This window comes from Pongo abelii, chromosome X, assembly GCF_028885655.2.
Source record: "Pongo abelii isolate AG06213 chromosome X, NHGRI_mPonAbe1-v2.0_pri, whole genome shotgun sequence".
NCBI lineage: Eukaryota > Metazoa > Chordata > Mammalia > Primates > Hominidae > Pongo > Pongo abelii.
The window spans coordinates 36,579,783-36,598,351 of NC_072008.2; the positions used below are offsets into that span (position 1 = coordinate 36,579,783).

At 36.6% G+C, this 18,569-nt stretch overlaps 1 protein-coding gene across 1 annotated transcript in view; it reads left to right on the forward strand.

Annotated features, from left to right (window-relative positions):
* CFAP47 (cilia and flagella associated protein 47) overlaps positions 1 to 18,569 on the forward strand; it is a 466,299-nt gene that overhangs the window by 326,620 nt on the left and 121,110 nt on the right. Inside the window, exon 49 of the mRNA XM_024240715.2 lies at positions 3,344 to 3,455. Within this exon, the coding sequence (XP_024096483.2) occupies positions 3,344 to 3,455 (112 nt within the window). The remainder of the gene's footprint in view (positions 1 to 3,343; positions 3,456 to 18,569) is intronic.

The following is an 18,569-nucleotide window of genomic DNA, read 5'->3' on the forward strand; positions in this document are numbered from 1 at the left end:
AAAGATATACCATGAACATAGTATCTAAAATAGAGCTGAAGTGGTTGGAGTATTTCAGAAATCAAATGACTTGAGACCTACAATTATTACTGCATATGAAGAGACATTTTATAAAGATAAAAGTGTCAATCTATCAGGAATATATACCAATTATAAGTATATACATGTATATGTATGTGTGTATATATATTATCATATATTATACACATATATGTATTATGTATTATATTTACTATGTATTATATATCGTATATGTATTATGTATTATAATATACACACTATCAGAAGATCTGCAGTTACCTATAAAAGATAATTCAAAAACAAGAATTATGTAGTATTAACATAAAATATTTTCCTATGCTTTAGAAAAAATATTTTTCTATGCTTTCTTTATGTGTATATATATTATAACATATATGCACACATATTATAAAGAAAGCATAGAAAAGTATTTTAAAAATATCTTTATAATATGTGTGTATATATGTTATAATATATATACACACATATCACACACACACACACACACACACACACACACACACACACAACAACAGAGCCTGAAAAGACATGAAGCAAAACCAACAGAATTTAAGAAGTCAGAAACAACAATGTTAGTTGGAGGTTTAAGTATCCCACTGTCAATAATGGGTAATTAACTAGACAGTAGATCAACATAGATATAGAAGACTTGCAAAAATCAATGAGATCTAATAGACATCTATGGAACATTCCATGTAATAACAGCAGAATAAATATTCTTCTCAAGCATACATGGAATATTCTCCCAGATAGACTATGTCTTACAACATAAAATAAACCTTAATAAATTTAAAAGTGATGTAATCATGTACAGTATGATTTTTGACAACCACGGAATTAAATTAGAAGTCAAAAATGGAAATAAATTTGGGAAATCCTTGAATATGTGGAATTTAGAACAACATACTCCTAAATAACCAATAAGTCAAAGAAGAAATCACAAGGGAAATTAGAAAATGATATGAGATGAGTGAAAATGAAGACATAATTGACCAAAATTTAGGAGGTGCACCTAAAGCAGTGCTTAAAGGGAAATCTGTAGTTGTGCATACCTGTAGTAAAAAAAGAAGAAAGATGTTAAGTCAGTTACCTAACTTTGTATCTTAAGTAACTAGAAAAACGAGCAAATGAAAGACAACGCAAGCACAAAGAGGCAGTAAGAGAGAGTAGAGTGAAATAAAATGATATGGAAAACAAATCAATAGAGAAAACCAATAAAAACAAAAGTTAGTTGTTTGAAAAGGTCAGTAAATAAGCTAATTTACCTTGACTGACAGAAAAAGAGAGAATACTCAAACTACTGAATTAAGAAATGCATATGGAGACACCACTATCTACCTGAAGAAATAATAATTAGAGATAAATACTAAGAAAACCTGTATGCCCATAAATTTGATAATTTGGAAAAAAACTGACCAATTTATAGAGTTACAAAAACTACTGAGCTGACTCAAGAAGGAATAGAAATATGATGCACCTACAACAAGTAGAGAATTAGCATTTGTAAGACTTCCCACAAAGAAAACACAGTCTTAGATGGCTTTAATAGTGGATTTTACTCACAGTTGAAGAACTAATATTAATGTTTCACAAACACTTCTAAAAAATAAAAGAGAAGTAAACATATTCTAACTTCCACTTTGAGACCAATATTATTACCTAGATAATAAATCCAGACAGCGGCATCATGGAAAATGAAAACTACAGATCAGTTTTCCTTAGGATTATAGCCGAAATACTCTCAACAAAATATTAGAAAACTGAATTCAACAACATTTAAAAATGATTATACACCAACATAGAATATATGGAATTGTATTACCAGAGTCCATGGCGATATATGGACTTTCCCTACACTACTGGAGTGTTTGAAGATTCCTAGAAAAGAAAATTCAAAAACAAGTGTTGTGAGGATATGGATAAAGGAAAACTCTTTTAAACTGTTGGTGAGAGTGTAAATTAGTACAGCCATTACGATAAACATTATGAAGTTTCTTCCAAAAATTAAAAATAGAACTATCATATGATTCTGTAATTCCGCTGCTGGGTATATATTCAAAAGAGTTGAAATCTCTATGTCAAAGAAATATCTGCACTTTCTTGTTCATTGCAGCATTATTCACAATAGCCAAGATATGGACTGAACCTGTGTCCATCAACAAATGAATGGATAAAGAAAATGTGATATATACACAATGAAATACTATTCAGTCTTAAAACAGAAGGAAATCCTGTCATTTGTGACATGGATGAACCTGGAGGCCATTATGTTGAGTGAAGTAAGCCAGGCACAGAAAAGCAAATATTGCATGATCTCAATTACATGTGGAATCTAAAAAAGTTCAGTTCCTGGAAGTGGAGAGTAGAATGGTGGTTATCAGGGGCTGATGAGGGGAGTCGTTGGAGAGATGTGAATGAAAGGACACAAAATTTCAGTTAGATAAAAGAAATAAGTTCAAGAGAATTATTAGAGCTTGTGTACAACATGGTTATGATAATTATAACAATGTATTGTATTCTTGAAAAGCGCTGAGAGAATAGATTTTTTGTTCACCACAAAAAAGATAACTATGTGAGATAATGCATAGATTAGTTTGATTTAGCCATTTCACAATGTACATATATATCAAAACATCATGTTGTACATTATATACAATTTCTCATCCATTAAAAGTATGAAAAAGTTTTTAAAAGTATGCTAAATAAAAAAGTCAGTGACAAAAGTCCACATCGTACTGTTTAATTTCATTACTAATAATTGTTCACAATAGGCGCACATGTAGAGACACAAAGTAGACTATTGTTTCCCTGAGCAGTGGGGAGTAGGAAGATATAAGCACCCAGTAAACTGAAAGTTGGGTTTAGCCAGGGTGTGGTCAAATGCTGCTTAAATATTTTTTGTTTTATTAATACTGATGTGGAAATTTATTGAAACGATTCATCTCTTTTGTATATCAAACTGCCTAAAGACAATTGTGCATGATTGATGAGAGCTATTCAGACTTTCTAAGCATCAATGATCTTGATATAAGTAGTAACAGAATATAAGCATTATTTGTTTTGTAAGAATAATTTCCTTTGTTCCATTTTTAAGTAGGTTTGTTCTTAGATTTCTCTTCTACTGGATGTAGAATTTTTCTGGCTTACAGTTTTTTAAAAAAGTGAATGATTTTATTGGGAGTATTTAAATTAAATTTCAGTTTGTTCTATGCTTTAACTTGTTACAGTAATTTCATATAGTGTAATGTACTTATTTTATGTTGATACTACATAATTCTTGTTTTTGAATTATCTCTTATAGGTAACTGCAGATCTTCCGATAGTGTGGGGAAATCCACAAATTACCGTACACCCTTATAAAGAAATTCTGTACCTGATTCATGTGCGCCCTTGGAAACGTGGTATATTGAAAGGTATAAAATCTATTAATAAAATATTAGTCATTTTCCTACTACGCTAGGATGGAAATATGATGAGACAAATAGAAATGCAATTTGTATTTCCACTTTCTATTAAATGACTCAGAAGAAAATTTAATTTTGTATTTCAGTCATTAGCTTTCTAAATAATCAGGGCTTTGATGCATACATTTTATGTCTAGTGCTATATTATCTTGGCCATTTATTCAAATTTATTTGTGGAACAAATTTCTATAAATGAAATTTTTAATTAAGGGTATTTACATTTAAAATGTGATAAATACTTTCAAATAGTTATACCCACATATCAACCCAATGACATTTTAAGAGAATGTTTATTTACAGGACTGGATATTATAAAAACATTCACATGCACTTACTTGATATATGAAAAATAAGTTAAAGGTTTGATATATGTGAATTTTTTTCCTTTATCTTCCCTTGTCTGTAATAAAGTATTTATTTATGCAGATTTCCGCAATGGTCCCAGAACAGAATTACTTACATGGGAATCAGAGGGAGAGGTGTTCCTGTTACTTTTTGAAGGGAGAGGGGTAAGAAGTGATAGAAGAGTAATAGCTAGTACTGAGTGATTATGATTCATCAAAGGAATAAGTTGTCCTATTTGAGAGAAAATTAAATTCCCTGTGGTCGTTGGATACTGTTGAGGAAATTATTATAATGTAGGTAAGTGGATACAACTTTAGAAGTGTAGAAAGCATATACATGTACACATATTCTTTCTACACTTACATATGTGGTGGTATCTATTGCTCCTTGAACGTACTAGCCTCTCGTCCCTGCTTACCTCAACAAAGTGTTTGAGGGAAGGGTTTATATCTAGTATAGAAGCGATAGAGAGCTGCTGCAAAGAAGAAAGTGCAGAGAGCATACTGGATGCCTATGCTATTAAAAAGCAGAAGGGAAATTTCAGAGTGCCAACCACAATGATCCAATTATTGCCACTGTAATAGAATTTATGTAGGAAGAAACAGCTGCCCATCCCCACTCCCTGCTTCTAGCGTGCTTAACCTCAAATGCCAACACAGCAAAAATTGTTAGCATCTTCTGAAATCTTCCCCTTGTTTTTGAGATGTTTAGATTTACAAACACCATTAATAAGTCCTCAGTTGATAGGTAGATTTGAGCTATAATGTCTCTAGTCCAAACATTTCAATAAAGTAACATATTTTACTATTTTTTAGGTAATCCATAAGAAGTGAATTGATTTAAAGAAATTTAAATTTTAGTTTTCATTTTAATTGTCATTGACAGTCCTAGTAGTTGGTATATTTTCCTTAATTTTAGAGTTTTAACTCGTCTTTCGTGAAAGGCAGCAAGTCATTCAGAATTGGTACAATTAGTTTTGATAAAACATAGTCAATTTCAGTTTCCTGTTCTGTAGGAAGCAGTGAGTTCTACTACTTATGAGAAGAAACACATAAGAAACCACAAACTGTGAAACATTGTTGAATTCGGAATGTTTATAACTACCACAAAGCCCCTGGTCTGTGAATCAAACTCTTAAAGTTATTGGAATAGACTTACGAAAAATTAAATAATGAGATTTGGCAGGCCTTTCCTTTGTGTAATCTTTTTTGTTGTTGTTGGTTTTAGCAGCTTTTGTGACACCACAGTATTTCAATACATATTTTTACTATTTTGATATGGACTATTAACATGTTGGTTTGAAAAAATTTGGAACGTATTTGGTGAAGTTAAATGCAGCTCAGGATACATTGTTAAGTGAGGATGAATTAGGTTAATGTTTCTGGCTATACAAACCATTTTACAGGCTTCATAATTTTGAAAAATATTTACAAGACGTCATCATGTTAGCTCTTCCCAGGGCAGTGCCTTAGAATTAAATTAGTTGTCCCATTATGCTTTGGAAAAAACAGCCTGTAAAAGGGAGCCTAGCTCTAATTTTTACTGGTATTACTATTGGAAGACTTAAACTATAGATTAAACAGTATAAATACAATTGCTTCTGAACAGCTGCTAACTAATCTGAAGTGATATAAAGAAAACTAGATTATAAAAATTTCACACATATGAGAATTTTCCTGCTTTTGCTGGTTAAAGAACCATATCCATGTATGGGTACATGCATGTGTACACACATGTGTGTATGTATCAGATACTTTTAAAAAATTTTGTGTTCATTTTCAATTCTGTTATTGATTATATAATAATTATTTACTAAAGACCTATAATTTGGAAAGCCTTTATAAACATAGTAGTTATGAACAAAGCTGACATTCAACTAATTATGCTTTGCTTATTGAAATATTGTAACAACTGATCTTTTCTTACATGTTGGCAAATATTCAGTTGTTTGAGCTCCACTATCAAATAACTTTTGCCAGTCCAGATACTACAGCCCCTCACCCAGAACTCTTGGAACCTCCCAACAATTTAGCAGCTACTAAAGTGTTAGCACGTAAAGCATCAGGATGCCTCAGGACCTAGATCAGGCAGGACCTAGATCAGGTGTCCTTTCTGGTTGGTCAGTATTGGGATAAAGGTTTGTTAATTATTTTGAATATTACCACTATATCTAAATATGAATATCATGTAGCTCCTTCTTCCCGAGAATTCACATCTGGTGGTGGAAACAGGTATCCATAAATCATCTCAATGAAGGTATGCTTTGATATATCTAAAGTTTAATTATAGCACTGGGGAGCCTGATGGAAGGAAATATTAATCCCAACAATGGGGTCTGAGAGGGCTTCACAGGGGATGGTGGGTTTGATCTGAACCTTGAAGGATTTGGCAGGGGGTTGGGGAAACTTTCCAGCAGAGAAAAAACCTTATTGAAAACACAGAGAAGACAGTTTCTGTAAATTAAAAAGTAGATGGGTGTGTTTGGAGTGCATGTGTGAGGTAGAGAATGCAGAGTGACATACAATTAGCAATGCAGGTAGACATTTTAAGGCAGAGTTTTGTTTTACTTATTGCACTGGGAGCCATTGAAGATTGCTGAGGAGGCAAGAGGTATGAGTCAACTGAGTTTGAAGAAGAGAAATCTGGAGATAATATAAAAAACAGACAAGAGGGGTGAGATAGGCCAGTAAGATCTGGGAGATCATTTAGGGGTCTTTGACAATATCCAAGGTAATCAGTTCTGTGTACCCACTCCCAAAAGCAAACCCTAAGGCAAGAGTTTAATTCCAAGTAGTTAATCTGAGAGGTGATCAGGAGAATCACACTAAGTAAAGGGGGAAGTGAGATGCTGGAGGGAGAAAGCCAATAAGTAAGCAAGCTAGTTACCAGATTACTGCTGAAAACTGAGGGACCTCACTGGGACCTTCAGAAAGAATTGTCATACTGAAGGGCAAGGGAGTTGGAGTATTTATCTGTTAACCCCTAATTGATTAAAGTTTTCTCTTAGGTCAGAGTTGTGTAACAGTGAGTTCCCACAGGCAGAGTTGTAGGAAACCACTGGTGTGTATAGGAACTCTCTGCAGGGGGGATTTTTGTGAGGGCACTGACAGCATGTACTAATGTTATACCAGTATTATATTTGGTATGTTTGTTGGTAGAAAGAAATGTTGAGAACTGGATGGATTTGGAATTTTCAAGGCAGCCTGCAGTGATCTACCATCATGTTCCAAGTGTGCCTGTGTGGAGGTTTGTTTTAAATGCCTATTTGGCCATGGAACCAAAAGTGAAGATGGACCATTCTAAATCAGAGTTAGGGCAGAACAAACTAGGCAATGATAATGAATTAAGAAACAGAGGGACAACTTCAAGAGAAATAAAGAGGGAAAATGATGCTGTAACAGGTTGAGTTTCCAGGAAATCAGATTCTGAGAGAGGAGGTTAGAATGCAGGACATTTATTAGGGAAAGTGTTATGAGCAACACTTGTGGGAAGAAAAGGTAAGAAAGTATATTTAGCAGAGGTAGAAACTGAGCTTTGGCGAAGGCCCACTGAAGGCTTCAGCCAACTCATTAAGGCCCCTGAAGCTGGGATGGCCCTTCAGAGTTGTCCCGAATTGGGAGAAAGAGACTAGACCTTCACAGTACTGTGTTGATCAGTCATTGAAAGTGGGCTACATGTGGAAGGAGGTTTGACCTTGAGTGAAGCTTTTATTTTATTTTTTCAAGCAAGGCAATGCATAAAGAGGGCTGACCTGATGGCCATCTTCCAGCATTATTTCCAGTAGCTATGGGAGTAAGTTCCTCATTCCTGAAAAGATATATCATTAGTGCATTGTAGTGTCTTCCACAGTTGTATTTGATGAAAATTGAATATGAAAAAGAAAGGAGAAAATAGAGTCAAATGTACTTCGGACAGTAAGCAACTCTAAGCAAAGTGAGACCGGTAACTGTGAGGGGGAAGTAATCAGAAGGGTAAGTTTACTGCTTAGGAATGAAAGCCTAGTTCTATCTTGACTTCAAAGTTATCTTTTTATGTCATTAAGTTTCGGAAAAAAAATGACAATATAGAATAAGTAAACCTAGATATAAAAACATATAACCTTAAGGAGAAACAAACAAACAAATCCAAGCAAAAATCACCATGTTTGCAGGTGTGAGAGAAATAATGTGTTAATGACTGAAAGCAATAAAAAACGATTGCTTAATTCTTTCTTTTGTAACTATAAAGTGACCTATCTGGTATAGATAAATATGAGAATGCAAAAAGCTATTATTACTGTTCATTATTACAGGATTAGTGTGTAACCAACTGTAGACACAGAGTAACGGCCTGTTGCTTATTTGCAGTGGTGAAATATGCAAATAAATTTTCATTTGTCTTAACTAGAAGCTGTTTTGTTTTGCACAAGACTAGTATATAGGTGAAGATGAGTAGGCCTTAGTGGTGATTATATACTTTATTAGTAGTAATTCTTAATTTTATTTTGATTGCAACAACATAATATGATTCAGAAATATGATTTAGAGATGGCTGTAAAGATGCATGTTCACAACATAAAGCAACTAATTTGTAATGTAGCACTAGCAAAATAACTTGTAAGTGTAAGAGTTAAGACTGTATAATTTGGTATAGCTTACATATCATTTTCCTAATAATTTGCTCCAGTTGTTCTTTAATAATCTACATAGACCTCATGTCTCTGGCATGACTTTTCTGAGCTCTGTATGAAGATGTCATCAATCAGCTTAGCTTTTTTAAACTTGTGAACAACTTTAAAAAACATGTTTTACAAACAACAAAGAGGGAACTGTGTAAACTTGTAAAGATACTTCTAGGGACCCCTTTCTATGTCTACAGCTAGGAAGCTAAATAATTAATTTGGGGCTAGGTGATCCAAAAATATGTGAAAACTGTACCCCAAACCATGCAAATGTGAGCTCTTTAACTAATGATTTTGCTCTTTGATTCTCATTTATGGTCCCTAAAGCCAAGATTCCAGCCACTACTGAGTAGCACATATTCCAGAACAAATGTCATCTCCAATGATGACCCACTACAGTAGATTCATGCTGTTTTAGTTTCTGTGTGTTTAACTCAAAATTTTCAGTTGAGAGAGGATTCTCTGAATATCTTTCCAACATATTATAAAAATAGAAACCCACGAATATTTTTAAAGGCTTTTATTTTATTGTTAACTAGTGCAGTTGATTTTTTAAAGCCTTAGTATAGGACTTCATAATTATCTCTTGTGAACTTCTACATGTGAGCAACAAATACAGTTTCATCTCCAAGGAAAAAGTTTTTAGAATTTCTTACAGTCATCAATGATGTTTTATTTGTGAACCTGAAGAACATAAAAAGAGGGGGTAGAACTCAGTAATCAAGTATCTTCCCTTTGCCCACAGGATTGATGGAAGGGCAACAGAGAAAGGATATAACAAGAATAATTTATTGAATTATGAGCCATTTAAGCGTATGAACAAAACCAGGCTAGAAGACTTTAATATGTTGATCATGGCCTGGTGGCCTAAAACTGTCTCCACTGTTGATCATGGCCTGGTGGCCTAAAACTGTCTCCAAACATTACACAACAAGAATATTTTCTTTTTCTTTTCTCTTTTTTCTTTTTTCTTTTTTTTTTTTTAAATTGAGACAGGGTCTCACCCTGTTGCCCAGGTAGAGTTTAGTGGTGTGAACATGGCTTACTGTAGCTTCGACCTCCTGGACTCAGTGATCCTGCCACCTCAGCCTCCCATGTAGTTGGGACAACAGTTGTGTACTACCATGCATGGCTGTTTTTGAATGTTTTTAACATATGGAGCCTGACCATGTTGCTCAGGCTGCTCTTGAACTCCTGGGCTCAAGTAATTTACCTGCCTTGGGTTCCCAAAGTGCTGAGATTATAGGCGTGAGCCACCGCACCTGGCCAGCAAGAATATTTGCACACAGTATGTACTTTGTGCACTTACAGTGGCAAGTCTTTGGATTTTATATAACCCTACATGGACTCAGTTCACTGTAGTCACCAAGGTGCTTTAAATATTTTTACTCCATACTAAAAAATTAAATACAAAGGACCGAAGGGTTTCCATTCATATTAGTAGTCTTCATTTCTACCTTGAACATTCATGCTATAGTAGTGTGAAATTCTCTTATTATCCATGACCCTTAGTAGCCTGGTAGCTCCAGCAAATAAGTAAGAATGATCAATTTTGATTTTGTCAAAATTCAACTTGTATTTTGTTTAATAGCACCTAAAAGTGCTTTCTTACTTGCTGAAAAATTGTTGTGTTCATTAACACAACTGTAAACTTTGTGCTTGTTTATGTATAGAGAACATTCATTTCTAAAAATTTGCAATTTGGAACTTGCTACACTGGAATGGAATCTGTTTATGACACTGGCATAAGAAAGCTTCATTCAAATTGCAAACGAGCTTTTAGTTCGCTTTGGTAAAAGATCCCCAAACCAATAGAGTTAGCTTGAGAAATATGAAGTTTTGTTTTTATTCAACACTAAATATATCCATAGTAGGCTTATTTTGTCTTTACTTTTATAAAACAATTTTTAGATATTACTTTCTAGAATATAAAGAAATAATTTTCTTTACAATGAGAGCTCTTTAATATTTATTATTTTTATTCTGGAATATAAGCCAAGCTACATTTAAATATCCTGAATAAGCCTTCTTTGATTTTTGACATTTAATTGATGCACAACTATTTTCAGGGCTTCAAACAAGAATATTGTAGCAATTGAGGATAACTTTACGTCAAATGTAGTTTCAGTGTGAGTTTATGTATCTTAGGAATATGTAATATTTTCTCAAATAAATGCAGCTTTTTAAAAATGAAAGGCCACCATCGACATATAATTATTTTTCTATATTTCCATGTTACATAAATAAAAGACTCTGGTTATGTACCTGATACCACTTTTAGGCTGTAGAACCTCAGCCAGGTTATTCCATCCCCAGAGCATCCATTTCTTTATCCACAGAAATGCAATATAAATACTTTCTCTATCACCTGTTGCTGTGTCATCAATGGGTGATAGCACTGTGAAGCCCCTAACATAGAACATGCAGAAGGCAGTAAATAAATATTCTTATTATTTTATGCAATTTGACACACATCACTTCAACTACCAATATTATCCTTCTCTAACTGTGTAATCTTGGGTAATTTACTTAACCTCCCCGAATGTCGGGTTTTTTTGTTTGTGAAATATAGATAATATTTAGACTTTCAGGGTGGCTATGGGGATTAAATGGAAATATACGAAAAGTGTTAATTTAGTAGATGTTCAATTAATGTTGATTGCTCTTATTTAAAACACTAACTCTCAACTCTACCCGTCTGCCCCTCACATTTGGAAAAAGTCATTTCCAACATTGAAAAAGATCATTTAGGGGCATAATTTGCACAAAATCACTGTGTTTATTAAAATTTATCTTCTATTCTTTAAATGTAGCAAGTCCTAGAAAAAAATCTGTGTGAGAAACTGGCTTAGGGCATGCATGATACAAATGTAAAAATATACCATTTACATATATATTTGCAAAATATAGAAATATATATGTATATATGTAGTATTTGAGGCTTATTAGAATTTTGCTTATGATTGTCAGTTTCATTTTTATGTCTCCTAGTAACTATTGAAAAATGCATGATTTCTTTATTGATGATAACTATTAACAGCAACTACATATACTTCTCTAATCCTCTAACAGTATTTGATATAGGTACTATTATTTTCTTTGTTGTACCAAGAAGGAAACTAAGTCACAGAGAGCTTAATTTTTTAGTCACATCATTTGTCAATGACAGAGCTGGAATTGGAACCTGGGAAGTTTGACTCCAAAGTATTTGCTCTGCATCACTCTACCACATTGTCTCTTTATTAATTTTTTTTGCCTTTTCTACTTTTACTTTAGATTCAGGGAGTACATGTGCAAGTTTGTTACATGGGTAAATTGCATGTTGCTGAGGCTTGGTGTGCAAATGACTTTGTCACCAAGGTATTTAGCATAGTACCCCAGAAGTAGCCTTCCAACAAATGCCCTTCTCCCACTTTTCCCCCTCAAGCAGTTCCCAGTGTCTATTGCTCCCATCTTTGTGCCCATGTCTATTCAATCTTTAGCTCCCATTTGTAAGTGAGAACATGTGATATTTGGTTTTCTGTTCCTGTGTTAGTTTGCTCAGGATAATGGCCTCTAGATGCATCCATGTTGCTTCAAATGACACAATTTCATTCATTTTTATGGCTACATAGTGTTCCATGGTGTGTGTGTGTGTGTGTGTGTGTGTGTGTGTGTGTGTGTGTGTATAACATTTTATTTATTCATTACACTCTTGATGGTCATCTTGGTTGATTCCATGTCTTTGTTATTGTGAATATCCCTGCGATAAACAATATGAGTACATAAATTCTTTTGGTAGAACTATTTATTTCCCTTTGGATATATGCCAAATAGTGGGATTGCTGGGTCAAATGATAGTTCAAAATTCTTTAAGAAGTATTCAAACTGCTTTCCACAGTGGCTGAACTAACTTACATTCCCACCAACAATGTATAAGTGTTCCCTTTTCTTCACAACCTCGCAGCATCTATTATTTTCTGACTTTTTAATAATAACCATTCAGATTGGTGTGAGATGGTATCTCACAGAGTTTTTGATTTACATTTATCTAATATTTAGTTATGATCAGCATTTTTTCATATATTTGTTGGTTACATGTTTGTCTTCTTTTAAGAACTGTCTGTTCATGTGTTTAGCTACATTTTTAATGGGGTTGTTTCCTTTTTGTGTATTAAGTTACTTATAGATTTTGGATATTAGACCTTTGTTGAATGCATACTTTGCAAATATTTTCTCCCATTCTGTAAGTCGTCTGTTTAATCTGTTGTCTGTTTCTCTTGCTATGCAGAAACTTTTTACTTTAATTAGGTCCCACTTGTCTGTTTTTGGTTTTGTTGCAATTGCTTTTGGTATATTCAACAAGACATCTTTGCCAAGGTCTATGTCCAGAATGGTATGTCTTAGGTTTTGTTCTAGGATTTTTTTTTTATAGTTCAGGGTCTTACATTTAAGTTTTTAATCAATCTTGAGTTCCTTTTTGTGTATGATGAAAGGAAGGAGTACAGTTTCAGTCTTCTGCATATGGCTAGACAATTATCCCAGTACTATTTATTGAACAGGGAGTCCATTACTCATTGCTTGTTATTGTTGACTTTGTCAAAGATCAGATGGCTGTAGGTGTTCAGCTTTATTTCTGGTTTCTCTAACGTGTTGGATTGGCCTATGTGTCAATTTCTGTACAAGTACCTTGCCATTTTGGTTACTTTAGCCTTGTAGTATAGTTTCAAGTCAGGTAGTGTGATGCCTTTGGCTTTGCGTTTCTTTTAAATTTTTTTATTTGTAATTGTTGTGGGTACATAGTAGTTGTATGTATTTGTGGGGTACATGAGATGTTTTGATAAAGGCATGCAATATGAAATAAATCATGGAGAATGGGATATCCATTCCCTCAAGGATCTATTATTTGTGTTACAAACAATCCAATTACGATCTTTTAGTTATTTTAAAATATACAATTAAGTTATTATTGTCTATAGTCACTCTGTTTTGGTACCAAATAGTAGGTCTTATTCATTTATTCTATTTTATTGTACCAATTAACCATACCTACCTCCCACCAACCCCCCACTACCCTTCCCAGCCTCTGGTAATCATCCTTCTACTATCACCATAAATTCAATTGTTTTGATTTTTAGATCCACAAATAAGAAAATGCAATGTTTGTCTTTCTGTGCCTGGCTCATTTCACTTAACATAATGATCTCCAATTGCATCTATGTTATTACAAATAACAGGATCTCATTCTTTTTTATGGCTAAATCATACTCCATTGTGTGTATATACACATTTTCTTTATTTATTCATCTGTTGATGTACACTTACATTGCTTCCAAATCTTAAATATTGTGAACAGTGCTACAACAAACATGAGGGTGTAGCTGTCTCTTTGATATATTGTTTCCTTTCTTTGGGATATATACTCAGCAGTGGGATTACTGGATCGTACGGTATATCTATTTTTCATTTTTTAAGGAACCTCTAAACTGTTCTTCACAATGGTTGTACTAATTTATATTCCCAACAACAGTATATGAGGGTTCCCCTTTCTCCACATCCTTGCCAGCATTTGTTATTGCCTGCCTTTTGGATATAAGCCATGTTGCCTGGGGTGAGATGATATCTCATTATAGTTTTGATTTGCATTTCTCTGATGATCAATAATGTTGAGAACCTTTTTACATGCCTGTTTGCCATTTGTATGTCTTCTTTTGAGATATATTTATTCAAATATTTCTCCCATTTTTATCAGATTATTAGTTTTTTATAGAGTTGTTTGAGCTCCTTATATATTCTGGCCATTAATCCCTTGTCTGATGTGTACTTTGCAAATGTGTTCTCCCAATCTGTGGGTTGTCACTTCAGTTTGTTGACAGTTTCTTTTAATGTGCAGAATATTTTTAATTTGCCATTGTCTTCTGGCCTATAAAATTTCCACTGAAATGTCTGCTGTCAGACACATGGGAGCTCCATTGTATGTTATTTGTTTCTTTTCTCCTGCTGGTTTTAGGATCCTTCCTTTATCCTTGACCTTTGGGAGTTTGATTATTAAATGCCTTGAGATAGTCTTCTTTGAGTTAAAACTGCTTGGTTTCTATAACATTCTTGAATGTGGATAGTCATATCTTTCTCTAGATTTGGGAAGTTCTCCATTTTTATCCCTTGGAATAAACTTTCTACCCATAGTTATTTGCTTACCTTCCCTTTAAGGCCAATAACTATCTTTCCAAAGGCAGAGGAGCCCCACCTGTAGCTGCAGGCCATGAGGAATACTGCCAAATGACGGCCAATGTTCCTTTAAGGCCCAAGGGCTCTCAAGTCAGCTTGTGGTGAATGCTGCCTGACCTGGGACTCACTCTTCAGGGCACTGGACTCTCCTCTTGCCCAGGGCAGGTCCAGAGACGTCATCCAATAGACAAGTCCTGAAATCAAGGACACCAAGAGCCCCTGTGGCCATGCTGGTACCTAAGGTGCACGATGATGTCCCTTTTACTTTTCGCTCTGCTTTTCTCAAGCAGCCACCCTATAGCCACCACAAGTGGTGATGTGCTGAGTCTCACCTGAAGCCAGCAAGTCTCAGAGGCTCACCCAAGGCCCTTGATGTAGCACCTGGGTATTACTGCTGATTATTCAGAGCCCGAGGACTCTTCAGTTAGCACGTGATGAATGCTGCCAGGACTGTGTCCTTCCCTCCAATGTATCTGGTTCCCTTCTGACCAAGTGTGTGTCTAGAAATGTCGTCTGCAAGCTAGGGCCTAGAATGGGGTCCTCAAAATATTGACTGATGCTTATCCTGCTGTGGCTGAGTTACTATCCAAAATGCAAGACAAAGTACTCCCCATTCTTCCCTCTCCTTTCCTCAAGGGGAAGGAAGGGGTCTCTTCTGGAGCTACGAGCCTTGCAGCCTGGGGTTAGGACTTCGGTGATGCCAGCTCTCCCTCACCCAGCTGGTGTCTCAGTAGGTCATGTACACCCCCAAGTCCATTGTCTCTGGGCTAGATCTAGGGTTTGCTTAATGATTGCAGTCTTTATAGACTATACTGCCTTTCCAGTTTATTTATAGACCCAACACAGTTTAGCCCTTGGTTGCAAGGTTGGTAGGAACTCAAGTTCAGACCACTGGGATTGACAATTCCCCTCTGGCGAGGGCTGTTTTAAATGCTCCCTCTGTGGGTGGGCATCAGCTGATTTTGGTCTGGTTTTCCTTTCTGCTCTAATAGGAAAGCACAAGCACTGAGTTAAATGCCCCACAATTGCTGTGCTTCTCCTCCTCCAGCACCCAGAGATGCTCCCTGCTCACTGCCACCATTGCTGTGGGGTGGGTGAGGGGTGACATTGGAGACTCAAGACTATTTTTTTCTATTTCTTCAGTGCCTCTTTCAGTGACACAAATATAAAGCCAGGTACTATGAGGGCACACTTGATTTTTGGTTCTTATGAAGGTATTTTTTCTGTGCAGGTAAGTGTTAAAATGCTGTTGTTGCAGGGGAGATAATCAGTGGAGCCTTCTATTCTGCCATCTTGCTCCATCTCTCCCACCTTTGACTTTCATCTTTTTACTTAGGATTGCTTTGACTATTTGGGCACTTTTTTGGCTCCATATGAATTTTAAAATAATTTTTATTTCTAATTTTGTGAAAAATGTTGTTAATAGTTTCACAGAAATAACATTGAAACTGTACATTTGTTTGGGACATTTGGCCATTTTAATAAGACTTCTTCCTATGCATGAGCATGGAATGTTTTTTCATTTGTGGTGTCTTGTGATTTGTTTCTTTTTTCTTTGAGACGGAGTCTCACTCTGTCACCCCAGGCTGGAGTGCAGTAGCGTGATCTCGGCTCACTGCAAGCTCCGCCTCCCGGGTTCACGCCATTCTCCTGCCTCAGCCTCCAGAGTAGCTGGGACTACAGGCGTCCGCCACCACGCCCGGCTAATTTTTTTGTATTTTTAGTAGAGACGGGGTTTCACTGTGTTAGCGGGGATGGTCTCGATCTCCTGACCTCATGATCCGCCCGCCCAGTGTTTTGTAATTCTCACTGTAGTCATTTTTCACCTCCTTGGTAAGCTGTATTTCTAGGTAGTTTATCCTTTTTGTGCCTATTATAAAAAGGACTGTGTTCTTGATTTGGCCCTGAATTAGGACATTTTCCATGTGTAGAAATGCTATTGATTTTTTGTGCATTGATTTTGTATCCTGAAAATTTACTGAAGTCATTTATCAGTTCTGGAAGCCTTCTGGTGGTGTCTGTAAGTTTTCTGAGTATAGAATCACATTGTCTGTAAAGAGATTGTTTGACATCCTCTCTTCTGATTTGAATGCCCTTTATTTCTTTATCTTGTTTGATTGCTCTGGCTAGGACTTCCAGTATTATGTTGAAGAGGAGTAGTGTGAGTGGACGTCTTTGTCTTGTTCAGTTCTCAAGGTGGATATTTCCAGCTTTTGCCCATTCAGTATGATACTGGCTATAGATTTGTTGTACATGGTTCTTATTATTTTGAGGTTTGTTCCTTCGGTGAGTAATTTGTTGAGGGTTTTGAATGTGAAGTGATGATAAATTTTATTGAAGGCCTTTCTGTGTCTCTTATATCTTAATGTGCTTTCTTGCCATCCAGATTTTGAATTCTATGTCTGACATTTCAGCCATTTCAATCTGATTAAGAACCATTTCTGGGAAGATAGTGTGATTTTTTTTGGAGGTAAAAAGATGCTGTGACTTTTAGAGTTTCCAGAGTTCTGTGCTGGTTCTTTCCATCTGTGAGGGCTGATGTCCCTTTATCATTTGAAATTGCTGTCATTTGGATAGGCTTTATATTTTTATGGTCATTATTGCCCTTGAAGGTGTGACTGTGGTGCAAGTTGTGTATAGTTGAATGACTTAGTTTCTGGATGCTTTCAGAGGGCCAGTGCTCAATTCCACATTGCTGGGCTATGTGCTCTATCCATGAGTGGCTGGTACTGGGTCCATGGCTTTGTCCACTGTTCCCTTGAGGTTAAGCCCCAGCTGGGATGGAGGAGCTGAGGCACTGCCAGATTATTGGCAACAGCACTCCATAGGGAATGGTGGGGGCACGGTGGGTGTAAATGCTCCAGTGGGGGTGGTGACAGCACTATGGGTGAGAAGTGCTCTGGTGAGGGACTTGGGGGCACCACAGGTGACAGGCTCTCCAGCAGGGGTGCCAGGGGTGGCATGCACTCGGGCTGGGTTGATGGTGGCACCACTGGTGGGACACACTGTGACAGGAGTGGCAGGGGTGCCACAGGTGGGATGCACTCCAGCCCAAGGGCGACACCAGAAGGAAGTACTTGGGGAGGTGGGGGGCCATGGGCTGGAAGTGCTCCAGTGGGCACAGCATGGGCACTATTTGTAGGAGGTGCTCTGGCAGGGGCACTGTGGGTGGGAACCCTTCTGGCAGGGGATGCCATGGGCAGAAAGTACTTCGGTGCGACAGTGGTGGTGCCGCAGCTGATTGTGACCCATAGGGACAGTGGTGAGGTTGCAGGCAAATGCCTTCTGGTGGGAGGATGTCAGCAAAAGTGCTCCAGTGGGGTGACAGGAGGATATGGTTAAAGTGCTGTGATGGTAGATGCTGGCAAAAAACCTTTTGGTGGGGTAGCTGAGGCTGCACTGCATGTAGGCATGGCCTGGCAGGAACTCTGGGAGGGGCTGGGAGGTCAGTGGGGCATGCAGATCAGATTCGCCCTGGTCCTATGGAAAAGACAGCCCTTCTCTCTCCAGGTCTAGCAGCTTACATATGTCAGACCCACCCCTTTCCTCAGGAGCTGTTCAGGGCCTGGAACGCATCCTGGCACTCAGCAATCCCATGCATGGTTTCCAGCTTCCTCCTCCTTCAGTCCCAACATCTGGGCCCTCTCTTCAACCTCTCTCAGTGCATTCTTTCAGTCAGTCTGCTTGACGCATGCCATATTCCTCAATATTCTGATCTGTCTTGGTGAGAGAAGTTCTTCCTGGCCGTGTCTAGTTAGCCATCTTGTCCAAGTCTTTGACATTGAAGGAAACTTATTGACCATAGTACCACAGGAACAGTTGAGATGTTATCTAATGTAAATTTTGCTTTT